This window comes from Oxyura jamaicensis, chromosome 14, assembly GCF_011077185.1.
Source record: "Oxyura jamaicensis isolate SHBP4307 breed ruddy duck chromosome 14, BPBGC_Ojam_1.0, whole genome shotgun sequence".
In the NCBI taxonomy this organism is placed as follows: Eukaryota; Metazoa; Chordata; class Aves; order Anseriformes; family Anatidae; genus Oxyura; species Oxyura jamaicensis.
In genome coordinates this window covers 1,008,766-1,035,457 of record NC_048906.1, presented here as the reverse complement: position 1 = coordinate 1,035,457, position 26,692 = coordinate 1,008,766, and the positions used below count along the sequence as shown (strand labels likewise).

The following is a 26,692-nucleotide window of genomic DNA, read 5'->3' as shown; positions in this document are numbered from 1 at the left end:
TGCCCTTCGCTGTTAAGTAGTGTCACACTTTGAGATTCCTTCCAGCCGTTGGCTGAGCTCGAACGCGGGCACTTTCTCTCCTCTGTTCTGTCATCTAGAACTCATAAAGAAAATGGCAGCAAGACCCACTTGTAGCCTGCAGACCTGGCTCAGGCTACGAGATGTGTGTCATATACCTAAAAATATATACGTTTAGGTATATATTTAGATATTTGTGTGTGCAGAGATGTAATTTATGAGGCTGCTGTAGCTGGAGGAGGAGATGCTGCTTGAGCAGAGCCTGGAGGCTCCCGTCCTGTCTGCCTGCAGCGGCAGGTGCTGGCTGCTCTGGGCAAGGAGCAGGGGCTGCAGCGGCTGAGGCTGGGCGCTGAGCACGACATGGGGTTGGCCAGGGTCAGGGCAGGACCCCAGCACCAGCGCTTTGTTCCCACTGGCCTGGATGTGCCTGGAGCACTGATACAGAGCACAGTCCTGTGTTCTGGCCAGTGCTGGAGGGGGCCTGCTTGCTTTTCTCCTGCTAAGCAAAAAAGCTAAAGCCCGTCTGGCTCTGGGTGCTGACTTGAAGTCTGTTTGCTTGAGTTCTGGGGGCTGCAAATAAGGGCCAGGTGGCACGAACGGGTGGCTGGGGCTGCTGGAAGCTGCATGCTGCCCCCAGGTACTGGCCTCTTGCCCCTGCTGCAGCCCTGTCCCCGGGGTGCTGTGCAGGGCTCACAGGTGGCAGAGCTGAAAACTGCCCGACGTGGTGCGAAAGTGGCAGAAAGGTGCCAGCAAATGCAACTGCAGCCAAGGGAGACGGAACGAAGGATCCTGAAATGCTGAAACCACTTAACCTTGTTCAAGGAAAATGGGGTTTGGCAGAGGGAGGGCTGCGAGCCAGATGCCACCTCCTGAGCCGCGTGTGGGAGCTGGGCAGCCTGCCCACCCAGGCACTGCTTCCTCGTCCTCGCTCATCATCTGGACAGCAGCTCACAGCAGGCAGCAAAGGCAGCAGGTGCCAGGGAGATGTTTTGCCCATTTCTGTGCGCTTTTGCCTAAGGGTTGATGTCATGCTTTCTCCCCACCAGCCCTGCCCAAGCTGGAGGGAGCAAGGAGAAACAAGGACCATCTGACAGCCTGGTCCCGGTCCCAGCGTGCAGCCCCCTTGGCCGGTTGATTACCAGCAGTTTGCCTCCACGTCCAACTGTGGGTTAACTATGGGCAGCCTGTGCCAGAAGGGGAAAGATCTAACTTAAATCTAAACTGTCACATTTTTAGAGGTGCCACTTGGCACCAGGACATGCCTAAAGGCCCCAGATCAAATTGTCTATAGCTTGCCGTTATTGCTAGCTAGGTGTTGCCACTGTGGCTCCTCAAACGGACATGTAAAGGCTGCCCAGCTGGTGTTAGTTCATCTTAATACATTATTTCCGAAAATGGAGAGAGGAATGCAGATGCTTGAGACTTAAAATAGGGAGCAAAAACGGCCCTTTTGTACCTGGATTTTTTTATTGCCATTTAGTGAAACTCTGGGCAATCCTCTGTTTTGTACTCCTGGATGGCTGTCAGGTGGGATTTAACTTGGGGCTGCATGCAGGGCAACTTTATTCCGTCTGCCCTGGCACTCAAGCTTCTTGCAGCAATCCAGTCCTTAAGAAGCTTTGGATCAGGAGACAGAAAACTACCATGGCAAATAACAATGCCCTGTCTACATTGGGAATCAGCTGGGGACGGGGCTTCCTTCTGAACTAATGCAAAGCTTGAGTTTTCCTCTGCTCTGTTGTCACTAATAACCATGGCATGAGTCTAGAGCGACCTGTAATTATGTCAAACTGATAGGATCTAGGTTGTAACAATTTTAGCTATGTTTTTTTTGGTCTGTGGAGCAATCTGGTAACTGTCATTCCTTTCACAAATGCTAATATCCAATTAAATCTTGCAGAAAGAATGAGTTTAATTTATCACATTTGTTTAAACCTTACAGTATGTTCTTCATTACAATGGGCCACGTGATTTTGCAGAGCTGGCAAGGGAAGAGATCCTCTCCCCGAGATGGCATCCCCATGCTCAGCATCTGCAGGGGCGGCGCGGAGCAGCAGCTGACACGGGCTGTGCTGTCGGGGGCTGCAGACACGGGGTGCAGCAGTTTCAGCCAGGTCCCGGGCTGGTCTGGCGCTTGTAAGCCCAGCTGGCTGCTGGTTCTCATCCCCAGAGCTGCTGTATGCTGGCATGCTGGCCACAGAGCCCGCGGAAAAAAATATATGAAAAAAAATTCTAACCTCTTCTCCTTGATCTCTGTATCTTTTAGTACTTCGTAGTTACTTCAGGATCAATGGAAAAAAAAATAAAAATAAAAAAAAAAATTGCATCTTGTGAAGTACCTGTGGTACATGTGGATGCTTAACTCTAAGCAGCTGGGTGACATTAGTTACTTAAGTAAAACTACTGTCTGCTCAAAGCTAATGTGCTGAAGTGTTTTATGGGATGGTGGCTTGTGCATGTCTCAGGCATATGGCCCTGGGAGGAGGCTGACATTTTCCACTTTTCAGAGCGTAACAAAACTGGAGAGCAGTGAAATGTCAAAATCTTTCTGTTATCATTGACTAGTCCTGCTTTGGAGCAGGTTTCTGTTTGATCTGGTTGTGTTTGAACCTCCTGGAGGAATGTGCATGTGTTTAACCTTGCAAAGCCTACAGAGTATGAGTCTTCCACCCAGGAGAGGAGGACTAATTATACAGAGATGATAGGGCTTTTAAGTAAAAAAAAAAAAAAAAAGAAAAGAAAAAAAAGCTTCTCACAATGGAGACTGAAGCTCTAGATACAAATGCTGGTACTGAAGCTGCTGGGGCTGCTCTCATGCTAGATTGGTCCTAAGTCACGGCAGGATTCTTTTGGTCTTGATGTCTGGAGATGTTCCAGTGGGTCTGTGTTTTGGCCATCAACATTGCTGAGGACAGTACGTTTGTTATGCAGCTGACTAGCTGAAGACAGTGGCGTTTTTGCCATTTACTTCTGTAATTCAGTCCAAATGTGCCCTGTGTTGGGCTTTGGGGTGCTGCTGCTTACAGCCACACGCTGTGCCCATGCTGCACTGTGCTCAACCTGCTGCCTGCCTTGCATTCCTGCTGCAGGTTTTAGCTTTGCCATAGTTTTCATGTTAATGTGGTTGAAACCCTTATTAACACAAACGTATTAAGCTGCGCTGTTCTTTATTACAAGCTCTGACACTCCTGTGTTCTCCTGTTTGCAGGAGGCAGAGTTAGCAAGCCCATTCAAGCTGAAGTTTTCTGAAATATGGCAAGGTCTTCAGGAGCTGAAATCGGGCATGTATAATGTAATGCACTTGGCAAACCTAATTATAGTCAGAGCTATTAGTAGAATGCATAATTATTTAAATTGTAGACAAAATAATCATGAAAATGACCTTCTTTGCATTATCCTGTTAAAGGTCATCTAATCAAGATGCATTAATAAATATCCGAGTTGCTCCAGGAAGATAACAGGCCACTGTAGCTTCATTTTGATTTTGCTTTTAATTTTTCCAGCGCTTGCAGCTTTAGGATAGGATATCTGCAGTGCTGTCAGTGCGGCACCCAGGGCCTGTCCACACTCTCTGCTTGCTGGAGGTAGAACCATTTCATCTTTGCCTTGGACTCCTCCTTTCATGAAAAGACCCAAAATTGTGTGTGTGTACTGAAAAACATATTGTCATTTACTTTTAGAAGAAGAGAGAAGCTTCATGGGGAATGCTAGAGCTGTGGCCCTACTGGTGCTTCTAGAAGCAGAAGCTGTCTGCAGTCAGTGTTGTCCTGCATACACCCGTCCCTTTGTGCTTCCCATCACCAGCTGCCATGCCGGCACTTGCAGCAGGGGCAGGGGATGCTCCTCCGCTTGCCAAAGCTTGCGTTATTCTCTGGAGCACCTGGGTCAATGTGTGATGGCAACAATTAGCAGCGAGCTCTCAGCGGCAGCAGAAGCAGACGCCTCCTGTGCTGCCTGAGCACCAGCAGCTCCTTCAGGTTTCTGCTCTCTGGGCTGTGTCCAGGGGCAGGGGCTGCAGCCAGCCCCTCTGTGCAGGACAGCAGTGCCTCGCCACAACTTGCTGCTCGCTTTCGTCGTGCTAATTAACTTCTCCAGCTCTCGGCGGGTGCCATCTGCCCCTCGTGCGAGGGCACATGCTGGCTCCTCCTGCAGGCGCTGCGGGCGCAGACGGCCGGTGACAGTTCCTGTGGGATGAAGACGTATCTGCGCTGCTCCCTCCCAGCACCTTCTGGTGCTTCCCTGGCTCCGCCAGAGCCGAGTTCGTTCGCCTGCCAGTTTGCACTTGTCTTCAGCCCTGCAGTTTGAAAAGCTCTTCTCTCATTTCCTCGGGGAGCTGTGTGTGTGTCTAGTTATGTCTGTTAAGATTGCAGCCTCCCGTTAAATGACTGGGTGGGAGACTGAGGTTGGTCTGTGCCCTGCCTGCAGCCCCAGACACCTCCTGGCTTGGTTTGTGCAGAGCAAACTGATCTGGGGGGCAGAAGGTGGGTTGTGCCACACGTGCCCACCAGAGCAACACTGGTGACGGGCATCCAGAAGCCGTGTGCCTGTCGGGCTGGGGCAGTTCAGAGGCCTCCCAGTGCCATCAGGCAGCCTCCAGGCTGCAGTGTGCATGGACAGGGCTGGGGGAGCCTGCTCATGCAGCAAGCTTAAACAGGAGCAGTGGCTCTCACACCATGCGAATGATAATAAACATTTTAAAATAATGCTGAGATGCTCGTGCTGCTTGGGGAAAAAAACAGAGTTTGTCTTTTTGCTGCTCGGAAAACGGAGTATATTTTATTCAGTGTTGGCAGCAGCAAGAGAAGAATAACTGTCATCTGTGTCCCTTTGTGGTTGTCTGACTAGCAGATGAGATCTTTTGTCAATAAAAATGTATTAAGTTGCTGCAAGCTGCCAAGGAAAGCTGCCAAGGGCAGGTTTTACCTGCGGCCGTGTGTCTGACACTGAAGCAGTGCCAGCTGCGATGCTCACGGCCGAGCCCCTGCTGCCCGCGTTGCCGAGCCCCCGCTGCCTGCACGGCTGAGCCCCTGGCCCTCAAGTGCTGAGGCCTGGTCTGGCTGCAGTGCTGCGAAGGGCAGAAATGTGAGGCCGGGGCTGAGCAGCTGCGGGTGTGGGGCTGGGATGGAGCCTGGGCGCAGGCAGGCGCAGAGCTGCGCCGTGCACGGCCCGTCCTCGCCAGAAGCGCCAGTCCCCATCGGGGTGGCCACAGTTGTCTTCAGTTTGTCGCCCAGCAAGAACGCGTCCAGAAGGAGGATGCTCCTGGAGCTTTCTCGTTAGTGACCCCGATGCCTCACAGTTATCCTCCCTGGAGGGAGCGCAGGCTTTGCTTTCCAGTGTCACCTTCAGAGCCACTGTTGGGTTGCTCTTGTGCCTCTGCTGTGAGTTGCTCGTTATGTACCACGGGGGACTTTCCCTGAGGGAAATGCGGGAGCAAAGTGCAAGGTTTTTGATTTAATGTCCGTGGGTTAGGATTCATTAGGTGCAGACAGCAAGCTGTCACCGTGTTGTACGCGCTCTGCTATTATGCTGCCTAAATTGCTATGAAATTCACTTGAAAACAGTCTCTTCACATGGGCTGCGTTAATTCCTCTTCAGAAGAGATAATTTACGGCTTTCTCTGCAATAAGATATGGAAAGCAAGGGCACATAATTTTGAAGCAAACCTCAATGGCTGTAGAGTCCAGCAGATTTTGTCAGTACAAAGGATTAAAATAGCATCACCATCCTCAGCCTGGATGCCTGCATCCCCGAGGAGAGGAGATGGCTGCGCGCTGCTGAAGGACAAATGGTGCCGTGGTGTGGGAGAAAGCCACGGGTACTGGGGCCTGGGATTTTATTTATTTTTTTATCATCATGAGGAAAACAAAGAAACTTAAGTGCCCTTCATGTGTGACTTATTTTAAAGATGAACACGAATGAGCTGGACATGTTTTTAAAATATTTTATGGCTCAGGCCTCTGGGCCCAAGGAAGGCTCTGGTCCCCCCCCACCTCTCACCTTCCCCCTGTTGAAGGCAAAGGCATTTCCTGAGCTACGTCCCCTCTTAGCCAGGCAAAGCTGAATTTACTGCAGAAGTAAATAAACAGCATCCAGTGCAGTGTTTGCAGTTCTGGGTACGACAAAGGTGCTCTGCTCACACCCTGTTTGTGCCCTGGTGCTGGGTCTCTGCTGCGGTGCTGTCTCAACAGAAAGAGCCACCGGTACCTGCCTGCCAGGAGCTGCGGGGGAATTGTCAGATGGTCGCTGCTTCCAGCTGCCCACTGCACGCCACTGGAGAGCAGCAGCTCCTGCAGCAGCCCCCGCGGGAAGGCACGTCTGGCACCGAGGCAGTCATCCAGCGGGCTCGGTGGTAGGTATGACCCTGACGAAAGGCAGAGATGACGACTGAGATCTCTGCAAGTCAGAGATGCGGTTCTGCAGTAGCTCACTGCACACCAGAAGCCTGCTGTCGAGCCGAGAAGCAGGAGCCTCTCTGACGGGTAGGGACCTGCCGGTACCGCTCAGAGCCAGCAGCTGCTCCTCTTGTTCCCTGGCGCACGTGCTGACCTGCTCATTGCAGCTCCCGTCCTCGGGACATGCAGGCATCTCTCCACGCGGAGGATGACAGATCTGTGGCAGTGCTGATGAGAAAGGTCAGAGCTTCTCAGTGCAGTAAAGCACTCTTAATGGCATTTTCTAATTCCGCTCCACAGAAAGCTTTTTCTGTCCTGTACTTTGGGGACCGTGCTGCTCTAGTAGGAGTGAAGGAGGAGCAGATTTTCTTGGCGAACTTCATTTTAACTGTTCTTGTTTTAAGTCTCTCAGCATCTGCATACGCAGTGATCTCGTCATCTCTGTCTCTGCGGTACAAAAATAGGCTCTTTGTGTAAAGGCTTCAGCCTTGTTCGAAAATGATACCCAGAATTTCCAGGTTCTGGCACGTTCCAGCACACCAGTGAGGGTGAAGCAGGTCCCTCCCGCTCCCTTGTGCTCAGGGAGCAGCCGTACCTTCCCCGAGCCCGTTGCTCCGTCACCCTCGTGCCCTGCTGGGCTCCAGCCCTCAGCTGCCTCCAGCTGCCAGGTCTCTGCAAACCAGCCCCTCGGGGGTGGGCAGCAGTGGGTGAAGCCCCAGACGCCCCAGTGATGGATCTGGCTTCCTCCAAGCCGAGGATCCGTGCCCTGCAGCCTCGGGACGCTGGGGCCTGTTTGGAGATGCTGCGGCTGCTCCACAGCAGCACGTCTTGCTGCTGAAGCACTGCTCGCTGCGTGCCTGGGTTGTCTCTCTCTGACTTCTTTGAAACTCCCAGTTCCAGGGGGAATTTTAAATCGTTTGCATGAGGTAGAAACTGTCTCACTTTGCATTAAGCTTGTGTTTTTTATGAATGACTAAGGCTTTCATTTGCCTACACAGGAATATCTCTATAAAGAAGGGAACACAGAAATTGGAGCGCTCGGGGGCGATTCCTCCCCGTGCCACATGCTGGGGTTTGGTGGGCCTGTGGCTCGTGCTCGAGGTGCCCGGGTCCTGCTGGCATCGCCCCGGTGCCGTGAGGGCAGGGGGTGGTCGGCAGTGCCCCTCAGCTGGGGCTGCTTGGACCCAGGGGCAGCCCTAACATCAAGGCTTAGGTTTTCTGTGCTCACTTGCGTCTCGGGGGAATGTAAAAGGCTCTTGAAGGTACACTGTTACTTACCAGACTGTCTTTTTGGTAGCTGGAGGTTGTCAGGAGACAGGTGAATTGTGAACCCTCTTCTCAGGCCTCCTGTCACACAAGTGAGCTGCTGAGAGGAGGCATCTTGCATTCGGTATCAACAAGAAGTTTGCTTCGGTTAAAACATGAGAGATTTCCAGCTTCAAGTGCCATAAATTTGCTGCAGCTTGTACCTAATCCTTTGCAGTTAACAGGTTGAATTAAATGAAGCTCAATTACTTGTCCGTCTTTCCGGTATCACTCAAGTTATCTGTGACGTTGAGAAAGAACAGAGAATATTAGTGGTTAACGCAGCTGAAAGCTTCAGTGCAAGAGTGGTAGGAAAATTAATTTAAGGGGAAGGTACTGTGCTGGCAGCTATGTCATGCTAGGCTCTGACTCCGCTCTTTATTTATTTACTTAGCCTATAGTGTCCCGAAGAGGTGACTTTCCTAATGCCTGGGCACCCTTCCAGGCCATTAGAAAGCCAGTCAGCTCAAATGACTGAGCCAGGAGCTGTGCCTCATCCCTAACCTCTAAACAATTAACCTGAGATGAAATTAAGCCAGCCGGCACTTGGCATGGTCTTGCCCTTGCTTCAGCTCTGCTCCCGGAGTCTGAGGAGAGAGGTTTTTGAATGTGACAACCTGACCCCCCTCAGGTTGGAGGGGGTCTTTCTGAGATCCTCTTGGCTGCCGGGCTCCCTGCTGGCAGAGCAGCGGGAGGCCGGGGGGGGGCTTGGGGCCGGACCCCCTCCAAGGCACCAGGGTCACCGCGGGAGCTGGTGCTGGCAGGGCGAGGACGTGCTGCTCACAGAGCCCAGGAAAAGCAAGGGCTGGGGTGTTCTGGTGCTCCGGGCTCCCTGAAAGCCGGCCCTGCTTGCAAGGCTGCACAAGACTGCCAAGTGGCTGCAATAAACCAAGAGCTCCTGGCTTGGCATGCAGTGCTGCAGGAACACCTGCAGTTGGCTTTAAGAAAGCTCCAGATATTAGAAGTGTTCCTTATGCTGCCTGATTCCCTCAAAGCGTGCTGAGGAGGGGTGGGCACCAGGGCACAAAGGTTACTGGGTAGTCTTAGTATAGATGGACAGCACGGGTGTTTTTCCTTGCTTTTCCCCGCTGGGTTGATGTGCATCTTGAGCAGTGTCCAGGCCTTCTCTTGGTTCTCTACCTACCAATTTCACCTGGTGTTTGCTGTGCTAAGACCAAGTTACTCAAAACCAATAAATCCCTAAACAAGCCAATGCCTTGCTTTTTCATTGTTATAGCAACACAGAGAGAGTAATAACACTGGATCTTGGTGGCTGTTGGAAAAGGTCCACATCAGTCGGTGGCTGCTGACTGAAGTCCATTAACAGCACCTCTGAAGCCAGCTGGCATGCAGAACGCAGAGAACGGAGGTTCTCTGCCAGTATTTGATGCAAGTTTATAATATTTTTCTTCTGTTTTCTTCCTAGGATCCCCGGAGCAAACACAAGTTTAAAATCCACACGTATTCCAGCCCCACCTTCTGTGACCACTGCGGGTCGTTGCTGTACGGGCTCATTCACCAGGGGATGAAATGCGACAGTAAGTGGTGTATCTGGTGGCTGCAGCTGCAGCAGAGGAGGCAGAGCAAGAGGTGGGGGGGGCTCACCTGGCGGTGGGGTCTGGGGGTGCCACTGGCACCCGGAGAGCAGGGGCAGGGGCACCCAGCCCGCTCCAGCACTTGGGTCTGCAGAAGCCCGACCTCAGGCACTGGAGCAGCTGGGGAGTTACACGGAGAGAAGATGGGGGATGGAGGATAGGGAGAGAGATTAGTTATTTTCCAAGTCAATCTTGTACATTCCTATTTAAAATGACTGTGAATATACAGCGTCTGCTTACATGCTTACGCCGTCTGTGGGGAACAGCATACTCTGGTGCTCACCATGTGCTGGTTTCCTCATAAATATAGAAGCTTGCTGACTGTTATGGGAACAGTGTATTCATTATCACCTTAAAATGTTACCAAGTAGAACTGAATTAGTTTAACACATACATATATATATACAGGTAGAGGCATGGGGGTATTTGATGCCCTTTATCAAGTCTTGCTGAACCCAGCTGAATTCCCAGCATTGCACCATGGGTGGGATGGAAGAGAAGTCTGATAAATCAGGAACATTCTTGAGTAATTAGAGCAAGGGCTAAAAGCCCTGCAGTCTGTAGACGAGATCCAGGGATGCTGGGGGGGCCCCGTCTCTGTGCAGCGCTCTGCTGGAGTCCCAGGTCTCCGGCTGGGTTTGGAGGTCCATTTGCTGTGTGTTTGTCCCCAAGTCCCTCGCAAACATCCTCACTTAAAGGGAGAGGGGTTCTTCCCCCCAGCCCACCCCAAACTCCCCTGTGAGCTGTGGCAGGATGGCAGGAGGTGCTGAGCAAACCTTTCCTTCTCTCTACAGCCTGCATGATGAACGTGCACAAGCGCTGCGTGATGAACGTCCCGAGCTTGTGTGGGACGGACCACACCGAGCGCCGGGGCCGGATATACATCAGGGCCGACATCGAGAAGGATGTTCTAACCGTTGTAGGTGGGTGTGTGGCACGGGGACGAGCCCTGCCCGCGGGCTCTTCAGGTCCCGGGAGGGAGGGCTGGGAGTTCCTCCATTCAGCTCTGCCCCGTGGAGAAGCACGGTGTTTGTTTTGTGCTGCCCATATGAGAGCCAACATCCATTTCCCATTATCTGTCCATGCCTTTAACGGTGTCTGGGCCTCTCGGTGGGGATTTGGGATGGTGTTTTTGCCTGGCTAAGGCTCTGCAGCCTGCACCCAGGGCTCTGGAAGCCACAGTGTGCCCCCGTGCCCGAGGTGCTGGCTGTCCTCCCAGCTGCTGCAGGGCCAGAGGCTGTCCCACACTGTGCTCCCGGGGGGCACAGCGGCCACCCCCCTCCGGGACCTGCTGCCATCACCCTGGCTGTGCCTGGCGAGCTGTTCCGAGTGCTGCTGCTCTCTTGCAGGCTCTGCCCTCGGATGTGAGGTGCCAGAGCCGCAGGCAGGTGGCTGGGGACCGCAGGCAGGAGTGGGGTGTGCAGCAGTTCCCTTGGAGGTGCCTGAGAATGACCAGGCAGGAGCACAAGCAACCTCAGCCTCCCATAAGAGAATATTTTTCTTCCCTTAAAGGAGAGCTTCACTGAAACACGGGACTTTCTTTTATGGCAATACTGCTCTCTAGGCACCTTGCTCCAGGGAACGAGGCAGGACTTGTACCAGCCTCTCATGCACCCAGGCTGAGTGGATGGGCACACAGAGCTCCCAGTCCCACGAGCACAGAAGGCTCCCAGACACCGAGGTGGTGTTCCCGGGAGGCAGGGCAGAAACTCCCTCAGCCCTTTCTGTGCAGCTGGAATTTCTTTTCTTCAGCTGGGTTTGAAAGACTGTTTTATTTCTGGCCCTTTATGGAGGTGTTGGTGAAAACATGTCATCTGTTGGCTTTTCCAGAAAGGCAAGGAAAATGTACTGTGCTCCCCAGCTCTGCTGCATAGCTAATGAAGGAGTGGGAGCACTTTGAGAGTGGAGAGACTTTGTGCACTCACTGCTGAGTTTCCTCCTACCTGACCAGGCAGGTGATGGCCTTGGGCTTTCATTGCAGAATCTGGAAGGAGGTGGAAATGTCCACCCAGACCCAAGCAAACGTGGCCCTGGCATTTGGGAGCCGCTTGTGTGCAGACCGCAGCTGGGCACCACAGTTTGTGCTGCTGGCGCCTGCTTTGGCTCACATCCAGTAGGGCGACAGATTTCCGTTCCCCCAGTGGCTGTTTGCTTCAAGAAGGCAGAGCCTGCAGATAATTACTGGGCTTGTGGCAGTGTTTTTTTGGCAGGGACAGGCCAGAATCTGTAAAATTGGGGCACGGTTGCAGCATGGCTCTTCCAGCATGGAGCCCTGGGGAGATGGGGCTGAGCCGGCCAGGGGCTTTCTGTTGGGGCTGATTCCTGGCAGGTGATGCCCTTTACACATTTCCTGCAGAAATCCCAGTTCAGGGCAGGCAGGGAGCGACAGCACAGCACCACCAGCTGCGGTCCTGTGGCGGTGGCTGCTGGGGATGAAGCCTCGTCCCCACGGCACCTGTGTCCTCCTGGGCCCCGCACAGGCACAGCCGCAGCTCACCAGCACCTGGCTGGCCGAGCCTGGAGGGCTGAGCCCTGAACCTGCCATGAGCAGCAGCCTCTTTGAAGCCAGTACTTTACTGAAACGATAAAACTAAAGCCCCCCCTGCTGCCAGCCTCACAAATTTGTCTGCATTTCCAAGCCCTGCACACGGTCTCCCTGCTGCCGGCTCCTCCTGGGCAATTTCTTTCTGCTGCTTCACGAGGCAGTGCTGGATGCCGTAAGGTGCTGAGCTGTTGGGGTGGTGCAGGGCCGGGGTCTGTTTTTGAGGGGTTTTCGGTGATGCCAAAGCACCAGTGTACCCGGCTGCATGGCAAAGTGCAGAGTCTGGTGGTGGGGCAAGATCTTTTCTCCATCCTGTCGGGTGTGCAGGGCCCTTGTCCAGAAATCTATTAAGCTTTCCCGTGGCCCAGAGCATCACAACTGGAGCATGAGATGTGAAAGGTCCCTCGGTGCTTGGCTGCTTGGCCGTGGTGGCAGCGAGCAGGCAGCGTGAGCTGGGCAGGAGCAAGTGCCTGCAGGTGGCAGCATGGGCATGGCATTGGAGCTGAGGAAGTAAATGCTTTTATTTTTTCCTTGATTTGAATTTGACAGGGATTTGCGAAACGCTTTTTGGTAGCGTGTTTTTCTTTTCTCCCTCTTTCTCTGACTCTATCTCTTCTAATGATAACCTTTTCCTCTCAATGGAAAATGCAGCTTTTTGGTTAAACAAAATGTGGTGTTTGATCTGAAATGGCTTGTTTGGTCAGCCAGCGATATGCAGAACTGCATCTGCTCGTACCCCCTTTTTGAAGACCATGGTTTGCCCCAGGCAGTGTTTCTCCCTCCCTCTGAGACCTCCTCTGCACGCTGGCAGCAGACAGGATGCTGCTGCTCTTATCAGCACAGTGGGTGCTCGTGATCCTAATCTCACAAAATGAAAATCAATAAGAAAGGAAACGTGTTGAAACATAACACAGGCATGCACTGTGAAACTCGCTGCCGCAAGGTGCAATTTTAACCACAAACCTCAACACGACATGGGAAAGGAGTGGATGCTTTGCAGGGACCAAGTTCCAGGCTCGTACGTAGGCTGTGGTTTCCATGAGCTGTGCTCTCGCCTTGCTGCTGTACAGCACTCAACATGTCACAGTCCTGTCTACAGCATGGCCTGTAGATACTAAAATTTGTAAAAGACAATCATACAAGAAAAATCCAAGCCTCAACATTCTTAGCTCTGAAGAACTGGGATGAACCTCAAAGCTATGGGGTGGATGACTGGAGAGAGCGGCTGAGTTGGTTCCCGTGAGGCTGGGGTGGTGGCTGTTGTGTGAGGCAGGAGATCAGAACGCAGCAGCTGAAACCGCAGATTTCTGCAGGTCCATGAAACGTGCACAGAATGGTCCTGGCTGGCTCTCGATGGAGCTGACTTGTGCCAGCTGCAGTGATGTGATCGGGAGCAGTGCTGGCCCCGGCTGATGCCCGCTTTGAGGGCATGGGTGAGAGGCTGGTGGCAGGGAGTAGTTCTGTAAGTGCTCTTAACAAGTGCCGTCTTCTCTCCTGAAGCACTGGGGGCTGTGGGAGCAGCATTCACATCCACAGGCTGCGACTGCAAGCCCAGGGGCACGCGTGGGGCCAAGAAGGAAGGAGTGGAGTGTCCCGGTGCCAACCCGGCTGGGTCACGCTGAGCATTGCTTTGGGCTGCGCACGGTGCAGGGGGTGCCAGGCCCAGCTGGCTCCCCACGCTCAGCTCGCCCATTTGGCATGGTTGGTGCTCGGCACAGAGCAGCGTCAGTTGTGCGAGGCGTCCTACGTGGTGCCTTAGCAGGAGGCAGGCTTTGGCTCCAGGCCTACTTAGACAAGGCGGATTTGAGGAGGAGAAACGTGTTTGGACATCCAGCACTCCTGTGCGGTTAGACGGGCTGGAGCTGAAACTGACCTTCAGCACTGGCAGAACGGGACGCAGGGAGTGGATGCGTGAGGCTGGGACACCACAAGCAAGTGGCTAGGAATGGCTAATTGTTTCATCAGCTCTGCCTGCTAGCTGCGTGATTTTAAGCGGTGCTGTGCCAGGCAGCTGCAGGAGCGGGCCCCGCTGAGCTGAGCACCCTCCAAAGCACCCAGCCCATGCCAGCCGCGCGCCCAGCCCTGTGCAGAGCTACAGTGGTGAGCAGCCGGAGATAAACCTCGGCACCTTGGCTTCCTGACATCAGCACCACTAACTTGGTTACAGCTTTTGGAGGCTCTCGCCCTTTCAGAAGGGCAGTCACACGTTGGGTGGGATTTTCCAGCTGGAGGCTTGGGAGCCGCAGGAGCCGAGCGGTGGCTGCTGAGGAGCAGAGGGGGCCGGGAGGTGGCGGGGACGGCAGCAGCCGCCCTGCTGCACCCAGCCCCAGGAGGGCTCTGTTCGGTTGCTTCTCCTTTAATGGCAAAAAGATCTCTGTTTCTCTCACCCACCACGTAAACCACAGCAAACTCACACTTACGGCTTTGTCATACTAAGTTAGGTAGTGTGGGCCGGGTTATTTAGCTTGAGCTGCCTGATGAAATAAAAGTGATTTTGGGGGCCTGGTAAACAAAGTGTTTGGGTACCTAGAAGTTCTCCAAGACTTGTGAGACTGCCAAAGCAAATTAAGTCCCTTCAATAGCCACCTGAAAGTGCTTCATTGACTCGGGCAGATTTTGCCTCAGCCACTTCAGGACTCTGGTCTGTTATGCCCAACAAGCCTACAAATGCTTGTCAGCATTACCGCCTGCTCTCAGGGGTTGCTGGCACTCGCTATTTCACCTGAAATGCAAAGAGGATGCCCTGGGGCCAGTCACTGCTGCTCTGCACCCACAGGCGGGGGCTGGCCAGCTGGGAGGGCAGCAGTGCAGCCAGGTTACGCTTTTCTCTGACCCCACGCGTGGTGTGTACTGGCAGCCAGGTCTGCAGGCAATGACACCGCGAGCGTGGTGCCGATCCCAGCGCACGGGGTGCCGTGCGCACCCGCAGGCATGCGCGAGCTGCGGCGATGCAGGGCAGGACACTGCCGGGTAGGAGCCATGTGCTGCGTGTCTGTGTCGTGCCTAATGTGGAAGGCAGAGTGATGGAGTGTGACAGGGCATAATTTGGCTAACGTTGGACAAGAGCAAGTGTATATTCACAGGCTGTGTTCTGTTCTGGGCTTTGATCAAGTATCTTATTAGCAGGAAAAGACTGCTGGATAAAGTGGGAAATTGTAGCAAATTAAAATGTCATCAAGGCATTGCACATTTTTGCTTCCATAATAGAAAAGCTTCCCAATGCAGATTATTCTGAGTCTGTCGTATTAAGAGACATGAATGTTTGAGTTTGGGAAACAGAGAAGCAAGAGCATACGAAGCTAAGGCATTGCTGGGCTGAGTCCATTAAATCTGGCGCTTCTCAGCGCAGACTCCTCAGAGGCAGTAAGGCAGTAAGGTGCACAGAGCTTTGGCATGGAAAGTGTTTGATATTAGCAGCAGGAAGGACTCTGCTTGTACATCGCTCCTGCCGAGCCTGTCTCTGGTGGGAGACAGGGATTATTCAGTGTGCTCTGTAACCGCGGCCTGGGCGCGCGCTAAGGCAGAGCACTGTCCTGGTGCAAGGGCTCCCGATGGTTGTGTGCCCTGCATGTGGGGCTGGGAGCACCATGTCCCCTTGCTATGGTCCTTGGCCCCTGCCCCAGGGAAGGGGCTTCCTTTTCCTGCCCATGAAGGGGCTCCTACGCTGCCCTAAGCCCTGCCAGTGCCTGCAGGGTTGGCACAGGCTGCTTGGACCGAGCCTTGCTATTTACTGAGCTGATGAAGTAAGACATTGACCAAAACTGAAACCAATTATGCTATGATTAGATGAAAGAACTGGAAGTGCATTAATTAATAATCACCAACCTAGGAAGATGCGGCCATAATGAGTCCTGTGCCTTTTCTATTGTATAAGCATGTGCAAATATATTCTTCTGCGGAGCATTAATTAAATGTTTTAATGCACGAGGGTGCTAATCTGAGCGCCAGGTGTGCGCTGCAGTGTGGCTGCTCCCAGATGGGGATGGTGCCTGCCACTGGACATTGCTGACCGAGGTCACAATGAGGTGGTGGGGGGCCAAACTCGGGCCTCTCTGTGCAATTAGAGGACTTTCAGAAGTTGTTTTTTTTTTTTTTCCCCATGGTGTGCAGTGGGAAGCAGAATGATCTGCACTAAAAGTGTTCCAGTAGCCCTGCTTACTCAGAGATGAAGGTAAAGGATTTGGCAGCCAGTATAAGTTGTCTTTAAGAGATGGGTAGGAGTGGGTTTTGTTGTAGGCTTTTTTTTTTTTTTTTTTTCCTTTTCACATAGAAGTGAACCCCCATATGGCACCGCATATTTAGCAAAGAACTTTCTGGTCTTTCTTTACCCGGCATATTAATTTTGCCTTCCCGTGGAAACCTGGGGGCTATTGGTGGGCAGGCAGGCGGCTGGGCCAGCTGCAGCCCTTTGCTGCCAGTGGCTGGGGTGCCCCCATACCACGGTGCAAGCCCAGAGCCACCCTCCTGTGCCTGCCGCCGCTTCGGCTGGCAGCAGAGCCCAGCACGAGGCGATGCGGGGACATCTCATCCCAGGGCAGCCGAGTGCTTCCCTGGCCAGGATTTCCCCGTGCTGCGGTGTCACCGGGCAGGAGAGACCACTCTCAGAGCAGCCTCGTGTGACGTGCATGGGGAATGGGTGAAAAATCAGGCTTGTCTGCCCGTGCTGCACCCGTGCCATTGGAGGCACAGCGATGTGTCACGGCAGGGCGAGCAGCGTGCGCACGGCGTCAGCGGGGCCGCAGCCCAGGCGCACCCCCACCATCCCTGTCCCCACGTGCCTGCACAGATGTGTGCGGAGGTGGCCGTGGGTGCTGCTGACGCTGCCGGTCCCTCTGCCATGGGCAGCTGGGGGGCACCATGGGCTGCCCCTGCACGCCCCTTCCCTTCCGCAGCCCCCGGCGCTTTCCCCAGGCAGCCGGTGCCTGCGGCCACATCCCCCCCAATGCTGGCGAGGCCCCACGTGGGGCTGTGCACCTCCCGCAATGTTCGTCCGAGGCTGCGGCAGCTTCTTCCCAGGAGGTTTGGTACCCAGAGTGGTTTAAGAGCACCTGTTTGAAATGAGACCATCATTTTCTTACTCCTCGCTATTAATAATGATGACACTACTTTGCAACGATGCACAGAGCTGTCAGAACATAAGAGACGTCAAACAATTTTACATCAAATTTAACTGTCAGAGAAATGCCATAAACTGAGAGAAGCATATTTACTTTAACACAAGGTATCACTACAAGGCTTTTTAAACCATTTTCCTTTCACTTAATTGCTGTTTTCTGCTTGGAAAACAAACAAACAAACAAAAAACCAGAAAGTTACGTAAGGTCAAGCAGAAGCATTATTTTTTTTAATGAATAGATATTATTATTGCCATTAATGAAATTTCTAAGTCTGCATGCTGAGATAATAACATGAGGTAATCAAATCTCATGCTTCAGGGCATAAACTGATTGACTCTGAGGGTCAGGAATTATTTTTCCTGTTCTATAAAGAACTGAACAATAGCCTGATAAATTACACAGACTTATTCATTTGTCTCTAGAGTACGTTACCCTGGCCGTTTGGACGGTGAAAAATGAGTCGAAGTCAGAGCCATTGCATGACTCAGTGTGGCACGTCCCTGTGGCCGGGCACTGGGTTCTGTGGGCCGCCGAGGTCCCAGCCCCGCGGCCGTTCCCCCGGGTCCCGAGGGCAGGGCACCGAGTGCTGCAAGCTGCAGGAGCTGCTCCTGTGCTCGTGTATGAACGCTCGGGGGCTGCTTCCTCTACGGCCTCGTTGCTACTGGGGCAGTGGTTTGTCAGGACCCGTTGTGGGACTTCTCTCCAATATATTTTCATGTTTTATAATTCAAGAACAGGGCTGTAAAGACTGTTTGTTTGTTTTGTATCTAAAAGACACAGATAAAAGCTTGTAATGGCGATGAGAAACTGAGTTCTTCTCTGATAAGGGGTGGGGGAGAGGAAGGCACTCCGGCTGGATCAGTGCAGAGCCCTGGCAGGGTCCCTGGAAATTAAAGTCATTACTTAGAGATTTCACACAGCAGATTGCGAGCCTTTCTGCTTGGACGGTACAGAGCTTTCCACACAAGATTTTGACTGAGAGTCCAAATTAAGCTGCAGAATAACTACTGTGTATCCTCTGAAGTGCAGAGCTGGTATTTATGTCCAAACTTTATAAAAAATGATTCATTTATCAAATGGCACATGAAAATAATTGTCAAGGCATTACAGAAATGAAGTCATGCTGCTTGTGTCACAGCAAGGAGCTATAAATGGAGGGAGGCACGACTGCTCAGGCTGCTCTCACAAACCCTGGCTGCGCGCGTCTGTTGTGCGGGTGAGGCTGGGAAGAGCTGCTCCACCCGCGGTCGCCAGCCCCAGCACTGCTGCGGGTTTCCGTCTGTGCAGGGGCAGCCTGGGGCTTCTGCAAAGCTGCCCGTCGCCTGGGCTCTGCAGAGCAGTGCAGCGGTAACTGGAGAGCCCCAGAGTGGTGGAAGTGGGAAGGGGCCTCCGGAGATCACCCAGTGCAGCCCCTGCCCAGCAGGGTCACCCAGAGCGCGGTGCACAGGATGGTGTCCAGGGGGGTCCTGAGCATCTCCTGAGAAGGAGACCCCCCAGCCTCCTTGGCAGCCTGTGCCAGAGCTGTCAGCCTCACAGTAAAGAAATGTTTTCTCACGTTTGGCTGGAACTTCACATGCTTCATTTTGTGCCCACTGCCTCCTGGCCTGTCTCTGGGCACCACTGAAGCTTGAAAAAGCTTGAGGAGCTTGAAAGCTGTGCAGGTCCGAAGTTCTGCTGCCCCACGGATGCCCGGTGTCTACATCTTGGTGCTCTCCCGGGCAGAAAGGGTGCATCCTCCTCTCTGGCATCTCCAAACGGGCATTTTGAGGATGTCCTGGTGTCCTCAGTTCCTCAGGAAAACCCCCTCAGCATCCTCCCCATGGGTGGCTTCTGATTTTGGAGCAGAGCCGAGTGCAGGGCTGTGGGTGCTGGCAGCACTGTGGGCATTGGGTCCTCCCGGGGGAGCTGCAGCTGGGAACAGGAACTGCCGTACATGTGGCACTGAGCTCGTGCCCTCATCCCTGATCTGACCAACTGCTGGTGAGCCTTCTTCTCACAGCAAGGGCATGGGGCCTGTCCTGGGCACCACAGCGTCCACTGCGAGGTCTTTGAACGCTGTGTGTCAGGGTTTCCAAGGCTTCAAGGAAGGCAGTCGTTCCCTCCCCTTCTCTCGCAAGTGCTGGGGAGGCGCTGGCTCCTGCACTGGTCACCGTGGGAGAAATACGTGGGGCTGGAGAATCGATAGGGCTGCCCAGGCATCTTAATTGGGCTGCCTGGGCACCTTAATTGGGCAGCAGGCGATTCCCGGGAGGCTTGCCGCTCTGTCTTGCGAGCTGCTGTCAGGCTGTCGTGTTTGATAAATGAGCTAGTTTATACATGCAGATTTGATTTTTGGCTACAAGTTTTATTCCATGGAGCTGGAAATTGGGCAATGCTTCAGGAGGACAGCAGGAGACTGCAGATTTTGGAGCATTAATTCCTTTTTTAAAACTATCTGGCTCCCAACCTTGCATCAGAAACTCCTTGCTGGTGATTTGGGAGTGGAGCAGTTGTTTCTACTCTCACCGACTCTCTGAAAGCATCTTTTAGTTCCTGCAGCACCTCACAGCAAGCTGAGTCCTCTCCTCTGGAATAGAGCACGGGGCAAATCTGTGCCCCGGTGGGACTTGGCGCATTGCTTCTGGGGGCAGCCCGGGGGGATTCAGACATTGGGGCAGCTGGGCCTGCCTGCCAGCCCCCAAAGGAGCTGTGTCCCTGCAGCGCAGGGGCAGGGATCCTCTGCTTCAGTTATTTCCAATCAGCCTTTCCCCTTCCTAGGGCTGTGCTCCACCGTGTCCCAGAGGGCGTTTCATCTGTGGTATCTTGGGTGGTTATCTCTGCTCAGGCCGAGGGGGAGATAAGCTCCTTCTCCCAGAAGACAGGCCCCTTTTTGACTTAGTCCACGGCAAGAGACTTAGACCATCCCTGTTGTATTTTACTTGTCAGAGCCACAATCCAATGACAAGCCGCCGCAGCAGCCCGCAGGTTTGCCTTCGCCCTCCTGTGTTCGCTGCCCTTTGATCCTTCCTCATGGAGAGCGGCTGCAGGCAGCCCGGCTCCGTGCTCGGAGGAGCGGCCGTCACCTTCCTCACTGCAGCCGGCGGCAGCCTGGGTGTGCGGGTCCCGCTGCGGGGGCACAGCAAGGACCCTCCCTGGGGACCCCACTTTGAAGACAAATTTCCCAACACACGCGGCCTGGCTGTGTCCGCCTGGCGACTCCTCTCTCCCCATTCCTGCTGCCATGTCCCCGCTGCTGGCCGTGCGGCTGCTCTCTGCTCTAAACACGGGGCAGGTCAGTGCTGCTCTGCCAGAGGGAAAGCAGCAGCTTTAAACTCCTGCAGGGAAAAGAAAGCAAACAACAAATCATCCTGTCAGAAAATGAAAACAGCCTGTTGAGTCGCTCCTTCAGCCTCCGTTGTCCGTTCGAGCTCTATGCTTGGTGTTGCTAACTCTGCCGCTTCTTATGTAATGCCCGTGTGCTCACATTCAGCTTCCATTCTGTTTTTAATCGCTATTTTCATACTCGTCGTTGGCACACGGGGACGTTGTCTAGGTTTTTGGATATTTTTTACAGTTTGAATATTGAATTTAATCCTTTTTCTCCTCCTCAGTAAGAGATGCTAAAAACCTAGTTCCTATGGATCCTAATGGCTTGTCAGATCCCTACGTGAAGCTTAAATTAATCCCTGACCCCAAAAATGAAAGCAAACAGAAGACCAAAACTATAAAGTGCTCCCTGAATCCTGAGTGGAATGAGACATTTAAATTGTAAGTATAAGAAAAATGTTTGAACTTGTAAACTAATTTTTCTCACCCCCGAGGAATTAATGTCATTGTATTTCCTCTGATTTAATTATTCGGAGAGATTAAGCTGATTCAACTGAGAAATGATTCTTTTCAGTCCTGTAAACGTGGCTCAGAAATTTTCAAATTTCTGCTCTGTCCCCTGACCAAAGCTGAGTGTTTTGGGAAGGAGCTTCACGTTCTCCATTTGAAGCGGCTGCTGTCGGGAAATTAATGTTAAAGGGCTCCCTTGTTACTGAAGACCATCCCTTCATGTTGCACCCACGTGCTGACGGCATGATAGCGTTGCAATGGCTTCCAAAAATCAAACATCCCTTTTCTTTCCTCTCTTCCAGCCAACTGAAGGAGGCAGACAAAGACAGAAGGTTGTCTGTGGAGATTTGGGACTGGGATCTGACCAGCAGAAATGACTTCATGGGCTCCTTGTCCTTCGGGATTTCCGAGCTGCAGAAGTCCGGAGTTGATGGATGGTAAGAATGCAATTGGTTTAAAAATGCAGAGCTGTGGGCAAAATGGTCTTTTTGTACCTGATGGGAGAAGACACGGCAGCCCCTTGTTCTATTGGCGGCCTCCTTCCCTTCAGGGACCTTCTTTTGTGGCTTCTCATTGCCACGGGCACACTGGGACCTCTTCAGGGACATGGCCGGTCAGCACGTTGTTTGTGGCCACGAGGGCCAGCGTTCCCTCCAGGGTCTCAGTTCAGAGGCTTCAGAAGGAGAATGTGTCGGCTGCCAGGAGAATGAGCATTTTCCAGCTGCTTTGGGTTGGATTCCTGTAACTTCTGTCCTGGGCTGGCAGCGTGGCCTCACCAGCCTGAGCCTAGGGAGGCGAGTAGGGCTAAGGCTAGGGCTAGGGGCTCGTGGTACCTGCCCGGCACAGCTGTCCCTGCAGCGCGGAGCAGCAGGAGCAATGAGGGGGGCGCTTCAATAAAGTGAGGAGCATTGCCCAAAGTGTGTAATTACTGTCGCTCGTTACCATACGAAAGATGAACCCAGTGGGTCTGCAAAATCACACTGAATGGGTCTCTTCATTTCCATTTTATCTTCCCCAGCAGGATACATGCCTTATTCCCTCGCTTTTTTTTCCCCCAGCCACTGATGCCTGAGAGCTGTGTTACTTTTCCACGCTTACCATGTGAAGTGTAGTAATTGAAAATAGATATTGTATGTCTTTTGGAAACCAAAACCGGCGTGGCATTAATTTGCGTTAGGTGAGGCGAGCAGACTCCCCGCAGGGCGTGCTGCCTCCTCCTGTGGGAGTGCGGGGCTGGGCGCTGCTCAGGGGGAGCTGCGGGCCTCAGACCCTCATGCCCCACTTAGTGTAGAACAGACCGTGATTGAGGCATAATTCTCTTCTGGGGGAAAAAAAAATGTTACTTCCTCCTAAATTTGCAATCATCTGTGAAGCTGCGTGTGCCTCAGCTGGGGTTGGTGCACCGCCTGTTTCTAATGCAGTGCAAAGTGTGATGGTTTTCCCAGCCTTTTAAAAATCATGTAAGTGGAGATCTAAGTAATTTTCGTTGTCACAGTATTTGGCTGGAATAAACTCTAGAAGGAGCTCTGATGTATATTTCATATCTAAACTACCACAGTTAATGGAGGAAACGAGCTCAGAGGAAGAGTCTGTCCCTATATTATGCAAATAGCGCTTTGTTCATTCAGTGCAGACACAGGCTCTATAGATAACACCCGGCTGATAACTGCTCCTCTCTGGCTGCCGGGAGAGGATGCGCTGATGGAGCCAAAGCTTTGCCTGCGGCTGTGTAAAATGCCTCAGATCTGAATGACATTTCCATGATTTCTGATAATTGCTGGTTAAACTCTTCCCCTTCCTGTGAGAACCCCGGCTGTGTGCTCAGGGTTGTCGGTGCCCGCCTGGCTCCCAGTGGGGTGCGCGCTGTCCCCAGGGAGCCGGAGCCAGGCTCTGCCCTGGCCAGGGCAGTGGCAGGAGGAAGGAACCCATGCCCTGCCTTGCCTGCAGTTTTGGGGCAGGCTGGTGCATCGGAGGAGGCAGCGATGCTCTCGTGCAGCACAGCAGGGGTGTGCTGGCCAGCCCCCAGCCCGCCGGGGGTCCCAGCAACAGCCCCGCACCCGGGTGCACGTCTGGAAGTGTGGTGGATGGGAGGTCTGGGGGTGCGAGGTTTGGGGTCCTCCTCACCTCAGGAAAGGGTCACCTGGACACGGGCACAGCCGGGGAGAGCTGGTGCCCTGCCCTGACCGTCTCGCTGTCTCCCTCCAGGTTTAAGCTGCTGAGCCAGGAGGAGGGAGAGTACTTCAACGTGCCAGTGCCTCCCGAGGGAGAAGAAGGAAACGAGGAACTGAGGCAGAAATTTGAGGTGAATTGGCTTTTCTTGGGAATTCATTGGGGCCACAGGACAGGGTAAGGCTCAGCACCCCTTTATGCTGGTGCCCACAGCCGGCCCTTCCCCAGCCACCCCATGCAGCATGGCTGTCTGCTCCACACCGGGCCTGGGTGCTGTCCCCAGAAGGCACACTGTTGGTTATGTTAGCCAAAAAAGGTCACTGAAGAGCGGAGGCTTTCCAGCAAAGGCTTGGCTCCATGAGGTAACAACCAGGGACCTCGCTGCTCCATGCGGGAATGGCAAAGTCCCGGTGCAGCCGCAGCACCTTCTGCCCTGGTGCGGCGCTGGGACATGAGCATTGCAGGTGATCAGCTTGCCCTTCCCCTGCGGTTTGTTTGTATTCCAGAAGGACAGCAACTAAGTCAGTTTTCCTGTCCTTACACTGCTGTTTGCTTAGGAGAAATCACCGCGTTTTGCCTTTTGAACAGCAGGTCACAGTCTCAGCTCCCGGCTCCCAGTGTTCGGGTGGGTGAGATGTAAGTGGCTGACCGCCGGCAGGACGCGTTAGCGGGTCAGGACCTGTGCTGTGCTCTGGGCACGTGTGCCCCGGGTGCGCTGAGCCCTGGCGAGTGCTCAGCTCTGCAGCACTCAGAAGTGTGGTGGCCGTGCATATTTATATTTGTTTCCATCTCCGCAGAGATGCCTGCAGCCAGTTTGGATCTCAACAAGGGGTTAACAGCACTTGGTGTAATGGTCACACTCTGATTCAGGTCTGAAGGCAGCCACTTGAAGACAGGGTGAGGGCAAGATGGGGTAGATGAGCCAAAGGTGGTCCTTTCTTAAAAATTGCTGAACAGCACGTTAAAGCACAAGGGTTCAGATGAACCAGGGGCTGCAATGAAGTGTTCATTCACATACGATTTTCTGCTGGGATTGACAGGATGTTTTTTAATTGTAGCACGCTGATCCAGCCATCCTTCTGGAGTACTTTATTCCAATTTGAAAATGCAGTGACCTCCCCGTGCATGTCTCTGGCTTCGCATGCGGTGGCAGCCGACAGTGGCTTAGCTGGGAAAGGGAACAGTTGTTTCTGGTGGATGAGAGGAGAGATGAAAATAATTCTTTGGCACTTATGTCAGGCTGAAAATACAACAGAGAATATTGCACAATGCACAGTTTTGTGTAATGTTTGCTTTGTGCCTTGTGCACTGCTAAGACTGCTTGATCCCACGTCTGCTATGTGCAGGTAGGAGTCTCAAATCCCATAATTTTTAAGAAGTCATTTCTTCGTACTGCGAGGAAAGCAGCACAACAGACATGGCCCTTTCATTTGCATTGTTTCAGACAATTACTTTCTATTAGGATTACATATCTCACTGTTTGTGTTTGCCAAAGTGAGTACAGCAGCTAGAAGAGGAGACGCTTTTTTCGGTTAATGTACTGCCAACACTATTTTCCAATTAAAGAGGGATGAAGACCCTGGGTATGCCGGGGTGGCCAGATGTCACCGTGCTCCCAGTGTCAGCATGTGCAAACGTTGATATAGCAGCTGTGCCCTGGCTCTGAGGTGCAATAAAATAGCATTTTTATTTTATTTTTTTTCTGTCATGCTGCTGGTTATGAATTATTACCCCTAAGATAAATTAAGATACTGATACAATTGGATTTGCAGGTAATCTCAGAAAGAAACCCTTTCTTTCCCTGCTGTACATTCTGGCGTGGCAGCCTCTGCGCCCTGCCTGGTGTGCCGAGGCTGCGCTGGGTTTCTGAGATCCGATGGCTCTGTCAGCTGGCACAGGGCAGCCGTGATCCCAAACAGGCTCTTTGCACCAAGCTGCTACCTGTCAGAAGTGCTGATGGGGTTGGTGGAGGTGTAAGCCAGGAACAAGAGGCAAGACACACAAGCCGGTGATTTAGTTTTTGACAACACAGGTAACCGTCCTTCCCCTGGCATGTAGCGCTGCTCTCGCAGCCCAAATAACTCCCCAAAGATGCTTCAGGGAGAAATGTCTATTCACTGCTCTGTAAGTTGTAGAAGATTTTGCTGCAGTGATTGATCCAGAAAGCACTGAATTAATAGATCTTTGCCATTTTTCAGTACAGCTAAAATTTTCCCAGAACCCTGAGGATGAATGTAGTACATCTGGAGACTTACCTGAAATGATCCATACACAAAATATTTGCCCTTATGGATGTCGGTGTGAACTCCCTAGCTGTAGCATGGGACTGGAGAGTCGGTTCTTTTCTCTCAATGCCCTTTCTTTTTTTAAATCTCGCTTACATATCTCATTTATATATAACTTGCCTGAATATCCAAGAAAATAAGACAGTTCTAATGCAACAGTTGACATACAACCATATGCCATGGTTGTCAGCTCGGCAGAGAATTAGCTACCCGCTTTTCTTACATTTCTTGATGTTCCAGTGGTGTTAAAACGGTATGTATGGTGGAAGTCACAGATGGCGAGCTGACTGCATATCAGAAATTGTACCGTCCAGAAGCGTCCCTTCGTGCTGCCAGGCTCTGTCTGTATCCCCACCCCTGCATCTTCCCCTGCTTGCACCCTCCAGTGTGACCATGTCAGCGCTGGAGAGAAAGAAATCCCTGAGCAGCTTGGCCATGGCTCGTGCCAGTTGCCCTGAGAGGTGAGAAGAATGCAGCGGGGCCTGCTTGTGGAGCAGCAGCCAGGGGGCCGGCGTGCCATTCCACAGGGTAAGGGCTGAAAGGAATCCTTCGATCAATCTGTGTTGGCGCTGCTTGATCCTGTCTGTTCCTGGGCAGCACAAATCAATAGGACCAAGCTGAGGTGTGTATGAGGTTTATGTTCTGAGTGGACTTGGCACTGCAGAATTGCCGGCTGAAAGGACGGAGGAGTCAGCCTGCACGGCGCCGCAGGCATGCTGCGTGCCTGCCGAGCCGCCTCTGCGGGAGCGGTGCCCCGCTCTGGCAGCCTGCAGCGTGGCTCCTGGCTGAAGTCCTGCCCGTGCTCTTCCTGCAGCCACGTGTCTGCAGCGGGAACGTCCTGGGCTCCAGCAGAAAGCCTCCTGAGACAGCAGCCCCGCGTGAAGCCTGGCAGCACACCCGCTGCCAATTCTGCTCGGTCTTTATCAGCCGGTTGCTGGGACAGCTTGATAGATGTGAACATCAGCTGCTATTGCATAAATTCAGATGTAGGGAATTAACTATGACAAATGGAGTTGGATAACGAAGGTCAAGTGCTTTTTTAATTTTTTTTTTGGTGAGCAGTATTTGACATGCTTCAGTTGTAAACCTTAAAAAGGTCTCAAAATTGTGTTAGCATTAGGAGAGCATTACAGAACAGGTTAAAGGACTTTCTTTACTCACTTAGAGGTGGATGTTAAAGACACTCAATAGCAAAAAGCAGACACCAGGGTGGTGATCTTGACCTCTCTCTGACTATTATCTTGGGCTTTGTACTTGAAAGATCTTTTTCACTCCTGGCCTAGCTGCATGCTGAGCCCGTTTGTTCAAGGAAGCCGTGTTGTGTCTGTATCCTCACCTCCTATGAGCACACTACGATGCTGCAATTCAGGTCAAGCACAGGACTGAGTACGACTGCAGCAGCAGCTCTTTAGCCGCGGACTTGGTGGCAGCAGAGACCCGGAGTCACTTCCAC

General features: G+C 52.7%; 1 protein-coding gene across 2 annotated transcripts in view; it reads left to right on the top strand.

Moving 5' to 3' along the window:
* Positions 1–26,692, top strand: part of PRKCB (protein kinase C beta) — a 114,745-nt gene that overhangs the window by 50,452 nt on the left and 37,601 nt on the right. For both annotated transcript variants that reach the window (XM_035339353.1, XM_035339352.1), the window contains exons 4-8: positions 9,142–9,253; positions 10,105–10,233; positions 20,560–20,716; positions 21,088–21,222; positions 22,991–23,087. In XM_035339353.1, the coding sequence (XP_035195244.1) occupies positions 9,142–9,253; positions 10,105–10,233; positions 20,560–20,716; positions 21,088–21,222; positions 22,991–23,087 (630 nt within the window). The remainder of the gene's footprint in view (positions 1–9,141; positions 9,254–10,104; positions 10,234–20,559; positions 20,717–21,087; positions 21,223–22,990; positions 23,088–26,692) is intronic.